General features: G+C 52.8%; 1 protein-coding gene across 1 annotated transcript; it reads right to left on the reverse strand.

Annotated features, from left to right (window-relative positions):
• Positions 1-3,650: 3,650 nt before the first annotated feature.
• LOC102070592 (cytosolic 5'-nucleotidase 1A) lies at positions 3,651-11,036 on the reverse strand. The gene is made up of 7 exons (XM_005486556.4): positions 10,870-11,036; positions 9,472-9,530; positions 8,650-8,817; positions 8,183-8,312; positions 7,563-7,685; positions 6,314-6,492; positions 3,651-5,782 (listed from the first exon to the last, which is right to left on the reverse strand). The coding sequence occupies exons 2-7, from the start codon at positions 9,514-9,516 to the stop codon at positions 5,480-5,482; spliced, it is 948 nt and encodes a 315-aa protein (XP_005486613.1). The 5' UTR covers positions 9,517-9,530; positions 10,870-11,036; the 3' UTR covers positions 3,651-5,479.
• Between the last annotated feature and the right edge of the window lie 971 nt (positions 11,037-12,007).

A 12,007-nucleotide genomic window follows, 5' to 3' on the forward strand; every position in this document is an offset into this window, starting at 1 on the left:
TGCCATCATGGGCTGCAGTGACCTAGGGGAAATGCTAAGTGCAGTTGCAGAAGGCCAAGGCTGATATTTTTTTCTTTGGTGTCCCTTACGCTGCAAGCTGTGATCCTGCTGGCAGGTGAGGGTGGCTCACTGGTGGCCGTGTGACACAACTGGATGTCATAACAGGCCGGAGCCCTGACTATGGCTCCATCCTCATCAGGGCCATTTGCAGCAGCCTTCAAACGTGGAGTGTTTTCATCACATCTTGCTCTTCCATATTTTTCCTAGCTATTTAAAAACAAAACCTAGAAAGGGTTTCATAAGTGAAATATATTTACTGTCTTTAAGATTCTGAGCTGCTCTGGTGTCTTTACTAGAGTTTACTTACACATTACCTTGTCTCAGTGGGCTGCTGCCAAGCTTGACATCGCCTGTCCCTGTGTCCCACGCATTTCATGGCCCTGCCCAAATCCTTGCCACCCCCACACCACCTGCCCGCTCCTGACCCTGCTCGGCGTTGGATGTTCTTCATCATCCCCCTGGCCCATCCTCCCCCACGGCTAGTGACACACCTGGCACCCACCTTGGGGAGGAGGAGACCTGCCTCTCCCTGGCTGCAGGCCCTGTCTGCTCCTCAGGGCAGGGATCTTATGTTGTTTGCCTCACCTGAGTTATTTTGCAGCAGACTGAAATTGCGAGGGATGGGCAACAACAATCCTGGCAGACCCTGGCAGCAAGGCAGCGTGACCCGTGGCTGACAGGATGGGGTGATAAGTGACAATGATAGTATTGATTCATCCCCACCCACGCCAGGATGTGATGGGGAACACAGGGACCCAACTCACCTTGTCACCACCTTGGGCAATTCCTGCTTCTGTCCCCCATGTAAGCCTGACTTGGGACGGGGGGTATTGGCATGCTGGTGGGGTTTTCCATCATGATGCAGAGAAGTGCCTCCAGCCACCTCCAAGCACACATTTCATTTCATTTGCCAGCACTAGATGTCATTTAATTATTTCCTTTGGTTTCCAGCAGAAGCTGCCCTAAGATGACCATCATTTATACAATCATGTCTCTTCCACATAACAAAACACTGAAGCAACTGACACTTCTGATCCTGAGAGGAGTGTGAGGTCAGAAAGATGAGGGTCAACACCCCATTGCAAGCCAAGAATCAGCTTAAAAGTTGCAATGTGTTTTCTTGGAATGGGAGCAACCAGCTCTCACTGGTGATTTGGTAAGTCAGTCTGGACCTCCTGGGGCAGTTTCTGCTGTGTCAATATTTCCACAAAGGCTCTGAATTCTAATTTATTGTCACCTTTCAGCTAAGCACCATCTTTACTTGCCACCACAGCCACTATTTTAAGTGTGACTGCCTGGGGTTAAGATCTTGAAACCAGTTTTAAGCACGTTGGCAAACACAGTCTGTGGCTTTGCACACCCTCTCTCTGACCTTCTACATGCACAACAGCCTGTTAATAATTTTTTGCAGCGTGGGACGTGGCATCTCGGCCTCTCTGGCTGAGAACTCCTGAGTGTTTCTCAAGGTACACTGCCACCAGGGTGACCTAGGGTTAAGGTTATGGTCAAAAATCTAAAGATGCCTTGCTCAGTGCTCATGATCAAAGGTGCTTGTAGGTTAGGGAGGTGTGGGAGCATCCTTGGCAGACACTGCAACTGCGCCCAGGTCCTGCAGCCTCCAGCATCCTCTCCCTCTGCAGCCAGGAGTCAATGAAGCTGAACAGCTCGGACACTGCCACTGCAGATCTCGATTAGCAGATAAATACCTGCCAATCTTCCCTCCCTGCAGTACCACTGTTTCATAAAACCCTTTCTCTTGCTTAGCACTGAGTTGTTTTGTTTTTAGCATTGCAACCCTAAATTGACTGGTGCAGTGAGGGAGGGATTAAGGGCACGGTCCTGGGCAAAGGTCTCCCGTAACTCCTCAAGGCCAACCAGCTGCAGCCTCTGATCGCTGGGGTCACGCGCCCCACCCTGAAACAAGGGCCACTTGTTTGGCATTGCTGGCAGGACTGGGCCCTGCAGAGGAGGCAGCTGCCCTGCCTGTGGCTGAGAAGAGTAGGGGCCCACTTCCTTTTCTGGACCACGAGGGTGTCTCAGAGGGGAACCCAGACACCAGGCAGCTTTGGCTGGGGTTGTGCAGGGTTGTTGGAAAGCAGTAGTCAGAATCAAGTGCAGGTCCTCAGAGCCCCCTGTGCACTTCTCTTCCTGGAGTGGAAAGATATGAAACCCAGCAGGGTTCAAAGGGAGCCTATCTGTGGTGGTGACATGGCAGTGTGGTCTGCTCCTGCCTTGCCCTGGCCAGCAAAATCTGAAATGGGTATCAGAGGAGCATGCCATGACCAGCCCCAGAAGCTAAACCCTCTTCAGGTTGCAGCAGCAGCACAAGACCTTGGAGCATCAGCAATCCCTTGAAGGAGGGAGCTTAAGATGCCTCAGAAAGCCAAAACCTGAGGAGCATCCCAAGCATAAATGAACTTATTACAGTAGCCTCTAAGACAGAAACAGCAAATTTGTCCTTGCAGCAGGGCATGAAGCTGCAGCAGTCCTTGACAGAGGGTGTTTTTGATGGCACATCATTGGAGCAGGGCAATAAGGGCAGTTTTGATGCTACAAGGTTGAACTATGGCCTGAAGCAGCTGTACTTGGCCCTATATGATGCAACCCCACAAGTCCCAAGTTTCCTTCCTTTTTTCCTATTTTGGGCACGTTTTGCCCTGTCATCCCCCACTGTGCTGACAGTGCTGGAGGAAGGCATGTGGCGCTTTCCCGCGGTCCTAGCATCCCACACACTTCAGCGGCTCACGTGGGCCTGTCCCCACCACCCTTGACTCAGCTAATTTCCTCTCACCCACGGCGGTGACCAAGCTCCTGCTGGCCCCGTCCAGGCATCAGCAAATGTGATGGGTCAGGGTGGTGGAAGATGCTCATGATCACCTCCAGCACTGGGTCTGTGTCCCCAGCAGCAGCTGCCATGGAAGCAGCTGGCTGTGTGTGGCAGGCAGGGCTTGAGTGGGGGCTTGGATCCTGGTACTGAGCCCAGTGGTATCTGACCTGCACAAAAGTGGGACAAATATCTGCACCTGCTTACTGAGCATGTTTGGAGCATCCTGTAATTAATGTTTGTTCAGCTGACGGCTGCTTAGCATTATTAGCGAATGATGAGTGGCTGGTGTTGTTGATGTTGCTACCTCGAAACATCTAATTTCAGCATCTGCACTGAGCAAGAGGGCCATGGGCCAGATGGCTGGTGCCAAGACCCTGCCACCCTTCTTTGGAGGTGGTTTCCTATCAAATCTGTGCACATGGCCATCCCTTCCCGGCCCCGAGCTTGGACCCAAACAATGGCCACGAAGGCAGGGACAGGACCTCTGCCAGTGGCATGTCAGGGCAGCAGTTGCCTTTGCTAAGGCAACAAGTGCAGAGTCCTGTGCTCAAGGCAGCAGGAGTGAGCCTGGAGACAGGTACAAGACGACATTCAGGGACCTAATCCAAGGCCCACTGTAGGTTTCTTGTGTATTTAAGCCATCTGGATGAACATGCCAAACACCTGATAAGCAAAGGAATGTATGTAAAGCAGCACTGAGTTATCCCACCCTTCCTCCCACACTGCTAGACACGGGCATGAGGAACAAGGACTCACACTGGGATGCTTGTTTATTTATTTATTGGGGGGGGGGGGAATAAGCTTCGGTGAGAGCAACACTTGTGAAGCCTTTAAAATAATTATTTTCTGATTACACTGAGGTTAAAAAAACTAAACCAGCATCGTCTTAATCTCCTCGTCCATAATCCCGCTGTTGCCTGAGCAGCCAGTTTGTGTTTTTTAACAAGGCGTTTCTGGACGGCTGTCAGGGATTTGAGGTGCCATGTCCCCAGGCAGCACAGTGGCCTCTAGTGGCCACTCACATCCAGCCCTGGGGAAAGAAACCTGCAGGTGAACCTCGCAGGCTCCTTGTTCCCCAGGAAAATTAGGAATGGAGTCCAAACTGCCAGAGGAGAGGCATCCCTGTTTGGGGTGTGGTGTGCTGCCAGGCAGGGAACCGAGCACACCAGGTACCCCATGTGCAAGGAGCAGTTGCTCCTGAGACCCCCACCATGGCTCTGGAGATCCATTTAAGGTTAGCCACAGTTCCCGGTCCTGCCCCAGCCCCCGCAATGCCAGTCTGCAGCCCAGGCCCTCCATGGCTTGCGCTGCAGGCAGCCTATCTCCCCTATCTCCAGTGCCCTCTCCTGGTGGGACCTCAGTGCTGGGCTGCAGCCTTGTCCCTGTCTTGCAGCTCCAGGAGTGTGTGTCCCACAGGTCTGTCTCCTAAAAGCACTCTGGGCAGTATGCGTGTCTAAGGAAAGCTGTCTTCTGCTATAATCTCTTTTATGAGGAGGAATAGCTTGGGCTTTCTTTCTTCAACCCATTCACTCATTTCTGAAAGGTGTGTAGGTCCTTTACAGTTTTGAAGTCTTTCTCCCTCTTATGAGTTTGGCTGGAGCTGCCTGAAGCACACACTAGCACATCAGTCTCCTCAGGAAACCAAGATGAGTGTGTCCAGTGAGGCACAGTCTTGAGAGCTCTCTTTAGGCAGACGGGAATAAATCATAGAACCACAGAATAATAGAATAGTTTGGGTTGGAAGAGACCTTAAAGATCATCCTGTTTCAGCCACCCTGGTGTGAGCAGGGACACCTTTCACTAGACCAGGTTACTCAGAGCTCCATCCAACCTGACGTTTGACATTCCCAGAGATGGGGCATCTACAACTTCCCTGGGCAACCTATTTCAGTACCTCATCACCCTGACAGAAAAGAATTTGTTCCTAATATCTGATCTAAGCCTGCCTCTGTCCAGTTTGAAGCCATTCCCTCTTGTCCTGTCACTACATGCTTTTGTAAATAATCCCTCCCCATCTTTCCTGTATATTCCCTTCAGGTCCTGGAAGGCTGCATTTAGGTTACCCTGAAGCCTTCTCTTTTTCAGGCTGAACAATCCCAATTCTCTCAGCCTCTCCTCACAGAAGAGGTGCTCAATCCCTTCAGTCATCTTGGTCTGCCTCCTCTGGACTCGGCTCAACAGTCCTTCCTGTGTTGCTCAATCTTGGGGACAGTCTGAGCACAGCCAAAACTAGCATTTTTTTTTTCTTGCTCCTTTTATCTTGTGTGTATGGCATTAGCTTCACTAATTTCTTTGAGAAAAGTCCCCTGGTCCTACATGGCAGGTAGGTGTAGTCCTCAGTGTCACAGCAAAGGTGTCCTCCCATCCTGGAGCAGTTGTGTCTTTTGGCTTTATCCTAAGACGTAAAGAACCTCTTATGAGGAGCAGAAATACGCATCAAGCTTTGCATGGGAGTCCATGCTCTCGTTCCCTTTCCCTGAGATTTGCTTGCTGCACATTAGGAGATCTTTCCTTCTCCACCAGAAGTTTTGCCTCCAACTGACCCAGTCCCCATAGTGTTGCTGGAAGGGAGGACTGCTGGCCTGCAGCCGATCAGCAGCAGGAAGGCACCCAGGCAGAGGGAACCCCCACATTCTGGGCCCCTTCGATGTTATGAAGCCCATCATCAAAGAAAATGTGAGGCTGGATCTGGGCGAGGATGGGGCCTTTGGGAGCCCCATCCATGAAGAAAGCCTCGTCGATGGGCAGTCCCCATTCCCGGAGCGTTTTGATGGCTCGGACGCCCATGTCCCGGCCGCTGCGCGCTGTCACCAGGTAGGTGCGGATGGGGGACTCTCCCTGGCCAAACTTCTTACGCAGCTTCCCGAGGTGCATGGCAAAAGCCTTCAGGGGGCCCTGGAAGGACAGCAGGACGGTTGGGAGTGTGTGGGAAATAAGGAAACACCTACTCTGCCTGTACAAGGCACTTGTTCCTCTCCCAGGCTTTCTCAGGGCGCTGCAGAGCACACAATGCCTGTGGGCTCCAGGGCTGGACAATGCTGGGACTGAGGCTGTGCACTGTGGTCCCTGGGAGGAAGGTGAGCCTTGTGGTGCTCGTCCTAATCCCAAAGTGACCAGCAAGGTACAGTGCCCCTGGATCTGAGTCCTGCAGGGCCTTGGACAGGGACCTGTGACAGCAGGGACTTGTCACAGCCTACAAAAGGTGATGTTGGGATTAGCCACAATCCTAGATATTTAGGGCTTATTTACAGGAGATAACAGATCCATTTCCAGTGAGACTCCAGATCAGGCCCACACCAGGGACTGAATAGTGGATGCATAGGGACTCTGTAAGGATTTCTGCTTTTGTGACAATTCATGCCAAAGCCCTAGCAGGAGAGATGGCAGAGCCTGTGGGTGCCCATGGAAGCGAGGGGGCACACTCACCTCTCCTATGGGGACGGCCTCCATGGCCCGCTCGTATTGCACTGCCCCCTCCAGGCCCTGCTCCTGGAAGATCTGGTCTGTCTCATCTGAGAAGAGCACGGCGTCCCCGTCAAACACCACGCGGAGTGGAGTGCTGGGGGCCTGCACCTCTTGCTGGAAGACGAGCGCCGCCGAGACCCCTGTGAGGCAGAGCAAGCTGGGGTCAGGAGGGACACCCCTCCCTGGGGCACCTCATGCACGGCCAGCTGCTCCCGACACATCTGCTGCAGCCCTCACCCACATCACCATGCCAGGGCCTCCAAGTCAGGGAGCTTTCTGGGGCAGTCAGCCCAGCCTTTCCATGGCTGTGTGATCCCCTGAGAAAGGGCTGCTGATCAGAAACCGAGGTCTGGGCAGATACTGAAGTGTGGTAAGAGATGGTGGGTGGTTGTCAAGGCATGAGCAGCCCTCCTCCTGGTGCCTGCTCACCCTGCCAAGCCTCAATCTTTAATGCCCAGATTTAGCACACTGTGGTGTGAATAATATGGGCTGGCATCTCCATTGATTGTGGTAATTGGCTTAATTACAGTCTCTTCCTATAAGCTGCTCCCTGCCCACCCTCATATGTGGACCCAGGCTCCCAGATGGGAGACACTTGTCAGGGCAATGATTCTCTCAAGGAGGTTCCAGGAATGTGCTGTGTGGTGAAGGAAAGTCCAGACTGCAGATGGCTTGCTCCTGACCTTGAAGGACGGTGGCCAGCTGATGTACTCATACCCAAGTGAATTAATAAGGAGGTGATTAACCCTATTAGAGGAGTTGGGGAGACTGCACTTCCTCTGATTGAGGTCAGACACATGCTTACTGAGCACACAGAAACTCTGCATGTACCAAGACAGCAGATTTCTGTGGCATCCTCACAGAGTCCTGGGAATCACTGATAAACTCTCACTGATGAATGGAATTGCAGTTTTGGTTAGAAAGGCTTAAATGTCAGGCAGAGAATGAACAGCCCATGGCAGAGCTGTGCTCAAAATGATGCATAATGCACTCAGTGACTTGTGAGGGCATCTGAGCAAGCCTGGTGTGCTTGCAGGCTACTGGTAAGGACAGAAAAGGAGACTGAACTGTTCAGGACTGTACTGGTAATCAATGTGCCATTCACCCCTGGTCCCTGTGAAATCACAGGCTCTGGTGCTGTCTCTTGGTCCTGAGCTGCTTATAAAAAGGGTGGTGGGTTTGGGGACATGGGATGGAGGGGAGAACGTACCTCTCCGGAGAGCATTGCAGACATCTGTCCTGTCAGCGGAGAGGAACAGCTTCACACTGTGAGACTTCAGGTACTGTGTGGAGTCCTCATCGCTGACAAAGCAGAACTTGGAGATCTCCAGCCCTTCAGGACAAGGGATGTGAGTGAAGACTTACAGATCAACATCCTCCTCACAGCCCCTCCTTGGTCTCCCCGGGTCTCAGTGTGCTCTTCTGCAAGAGCTCAGGGCAATGAATTTCCCAGTGATGTATGGGGAACCTGCCTGTGTTCTTGCTGCATCTTCTTGACCTGTTGTTGCTCCTATAAAATTGCAGAGTGCAGGCAAATATTCCCTCCATCCCCTCCTTAAATGAGCATTCCTCCTGATAGCACTCTGGGATTTAGAGGGCTTTTTTAAACAACTTTTTTTATTTTCAGTACCTGCCTGAACATCCCCAGGCTGTGCAAAATGCTGTGACCTCCTGGTGTGAAAGATATGGCTGAGGAGAGCTGGGCTCCATGAGAACCCCTTCCCCCTGTATCCCCTGGCTCTGTTTGCCCCTGATGATCCACTGTGGTGCCTGATCTGCCCTGCAGCCTCCCAGGGGCACCAGGCCTGGCCAGGAATGGGTCCCCCTTACCGTAGTGCTTGGTGCTGTTGATGATGCGCACGCCACTCTCTGGGCTGTTGTTGGAGAGCACCAGGATGTCAAAGAGGTTCCTCTCTGCTGGGTTGCTCTCCAGGATTTTCTTGTTAACATACTGCACTGCCTGGGAGGAGATGGGACTCTTTTAAAGAGGCATGACTGCAGTACCTTTGCAGGGGTTCTTTTTGCAGTTACGTTTAGTGGTTTGTGCTGCATCTGTCAGCTACGGCAAGGCTGGCGTGTTATGGAGAGCCAGACAGAGCAACCACCCTGGAAAGGCCGGGGGGAGATGGACTGGTCAGGAGAACAGGTCTCAGTGCCCTGCAATGAGGCCCAGAGATCAGCACAGGCTGATGATGTGGCACCCTGTGATGGGAGCTGAGACTTAAAGCTGGGAAAGCTGATCTTTCACCACATCCTGCGAGTGTCTGCATGTGCCCCATGCCAGGTGTGGGGCTCACCTGGATGAAGGCAAAGGCTGTGCCTGGTGGCAGGGGCTTGTCCTGGTTGGCCTGTTGGTGCCTTGTGTACTCCTCCTTGCCCTTCTCCAGGTAGAGCTTGTGCTCCTCCTCCAGGTTGAAGATGGCTCTGGTGGTCACAGCAATGACCAGTGCCGTGCTGGGGTCTTTCTGCAGGACAGGGAGGAAAGAGGAGTCAGGGGACAGCAGAGAAGGTGCTCAGGGAGGTGGGGTGAGCAGGGGACACCAACCAGAATGGTGGGGTTGGGTGCTGGAGGTATCACCCCTGTGTCACGGTTCCTGATGCCAGAGGTACCACACCCAGTCTTCATCTTCAGGCCACCAAGGATGGGGCTGGCAGTTGTGAAACCCTAACCTGTCTGATAAGTGCCACATGCTCCAAGGACAGCTCACACTGGGGGGATTGCTCCATAATTTTGTTCTTTATGGGGGCAGCACAGCCACAGTCATCTGTTTGAGCTGTGTTTCTCTGTGCATAGTGGAGGTACTACCCTTTGTTTGTGTCTGTTCTGGACAGCTTAATAAAGTTTCTGTGTATGTAGAGAAGCTGCTGCTTTCTTCCTGGCTGCTCCAAAATTTAAGTGTGAGCAAATGTACCTGCCCAGTCCAAGCAACTGGAAATCACATAGACTTCACTGGGACCAAGAGCCCAGCAGCCCTGGGACAGCCACTTCTGCTGACACCCAGGCACGAGCAATTCAGGCCACCACAGTTCTGGGTTGTGGTGTGTTCCCTTCTGTGGTGGCATTTCAAGACTTGGTTTGGAAATACAGGATGTGTGTTTTGTAATGGACAGCCTTTTACCTGGTTTACATTGGTGTTTATGACTGTGCTTTCCAGCTCTGCCATCTTCAACTCTCAGCCTTTAAGAGAAAATACAAAATTAAACTGGAAGATTATAATGTAACCAATTTATAGTCATTCTTGAGAGGGGGAAGAGTGGAAAGGAGACAGGAAACATCCTACACACCAAGTACAGCAGCTCAAATGAACCCATTTCTGCTGTCAGCAGCTTTCCTCCGAGAAAAACTGTTCTAATAGTTCCAACTACATGTGATGGAAAAATGGCTTTTCGAACACAGATCACTGCTTTATTTTTACTTCTGTTTTTCTCGAAGAGTATTTTTCTCTGTGTTGAACTGCTGAAGGTTGTTGTGGAGCTCTTTTCCAAGCAAAACAAGGCTGTCTTTAAAAGCCCAAGTAGGTTTCTAGTTCACATCCTTGTCTTTTTTGCCACTTTTGCTTGAATCGTGAATTTGTATCTACAAATGAGGGAGTTCACTGCATCAATAGCTCATTTGCAGCTGTAAAAGGCCAGAGTAAGTAGAAGTGTGTGGTGAGGGCTTGGATAAAGGCTGAGACTCTTGCGATGGGGTTGGTCTGCCCCTCCACAGCCCTGTGAGCCAGTCAGACCCTACCTGATTACTGTACTGAGGGGCTGGGCAAACAAAGAGCAAAGCCAACATGCAGTGTAAAGGACAAGTCAGGGTATCCACAGAGACCTGTCTCGTGCTCCAGTTTTATTTAATTAATGTTTATTGTTCAGGCACTGCAAAATGTTGCCTGAGCCAGTAAGCACCACACTTGGCTGATGCCGGCCGTGAGAGCCACAGCCTTGCCATGGGGGGCTCAGAGCTTGCATGTGCACTCCCCGACTGCCCGAGGAGCAGAAAGCCCTGCAGCAGGGCTACTCCCCCAGCCAGGGCTGCCTGGGAAGCCAGGAGATGCTGAGCATCGCTCTGCTTCCTCCACCCTCTGCCCCATGCCGGGAAGGGGTCTCCTCCCAGAGAGGGTGGCAAACACCAGCCCATTGCAGGCAGGAGCTTTCCTCTGACATAATCCCAGCCAAGTATTCTCTGAAAGTCAAAGTTAAATGCAAAGGGGTAACGGAGCTGAGCAGCCCTTCCTGGCGGGAGAATCCACCTCTAATTTCTGCTTCGCTCTTCCAAGCACTGCAAACCAAGCCCGACTTCTCCTTTCCATCTCCCTGCCCCGACAGCCCGCAGCGCTGTTCGCAGGCAGACACCCGGACCCGCACAGGCACACGTCTCGCTGCCAGAGCCCAGGAAAGCATTCCAGGGGGTGCTGCTGGTCCCCTCCCACGGCTGCCTAGCAGGGAGCAGGTGTTACCCCCTGCACACAGACAGGGTTCTGCCGGAGAGAAAAGCGCACACTCTCTCACTCACTCACTCACTCACTCACCCCGAGCGCTGCCTCTGCTCCCGGCCAGCCCGGCCCGTCCCGCGGCAGCATCCCGGCCGTGCCCGCTGTTTATATTTCCCCCGGCGCGCTGCAGGAAGCGGGCAGCAGCCGGGATGGGCGCAGCTCCGCTCCCCGGAGCGCTGGGATTTGTAGGCAGCCAGCGGGTTGGCGTCCTGCCCGGGCAGACTGCATTTCCCGGCTGGCATTGCACAGGATCGCGCTCACCGGGGCCTGGCTTCGGACACGGCCGCGGTCACCCTGGGCAGGGCTCTCGGCGCTGTTCCTGCCTCCGCAGCCCTCTCGGCGCTTGTGCTCAGTGGCTGATCGCTGTCCGCAAGCCGTGATGTCTTATTTCTGCAGCTGGAGTGTTCATAGCGTGCCTCCAGTCCTCTCATTTCCCAGCCCCTGAATAGTTGTATTTTTGACCGAAAAAAATAGGGGTACCTGTCCAGAGTGACTCTGGATGCAGGGATGCGGGGGGCAAAGGCAGGTGCAGAATGTGGCTGAATGCAGCACGTTTGCCATTTTACTGTAATGGTTTTGGGTCTCTTTTCCCTAATTTTCTGAAAGCCATGTGTCACTTGCTGTCCTGAGCAGGGTTGATTTTGGGGCTAGGATTTTACTTTTCTGGGTAGGCTGTGTGGCACCCAGCCCTGTGGGGCTCATGGTACCAGGATAGTTCAACACCCTTTTTCTGTCCAAGACTGTGACTGTCAGGGATGTGGGGGGGAGAGGGTGAGGGAGAGGGGCTCAGGGACCCAGGACCATCCTGCAGCTTTTCCTTTGCCCCAATGCTGGAACAAGGTCCTCTGCTGCAGCCTGCCCAGCCTTGGAGACCAAATGGAGACCAAACTCACATGCACTAAGGCTGAACAGTTGTCCACCTGCATGACATCAAGCTGTCACCAGGATCACCAAATCTCCTCCCAAAATGTGGGAAGGCAGCAGGGTCCTGTGCAGCTTGGTTTCACTGAGGTCATAGAATCATAGAATGATTTTGGTTGGAAGGGTGCTAAGGATCATCTAGTTTCAACCCCTTCCACCAGGGCAGGGATGTCATGCACCAGATCAGCTTGCTCAGAGTCCCATCCAACCTGGCCTTCAACACTTCCAGGGATGAAGCCACAACTTCTTTCGG

This window comes from Zonotrichia albicollis, chromosome 6 (assembly GCF_047830755.1).
Source record: "Zonotrichia albicollis isolate bZonAlb1 chromosome 6, bZonAlb1.hap1, whole genome shotgun sequence".
Classification (NCBI taxonomy): Eukaryota; Metazoa; Chordata; class Aves; order Passeriformes; family Passerellidae; genus Zonotrichia; species Zonotrichia albicollis.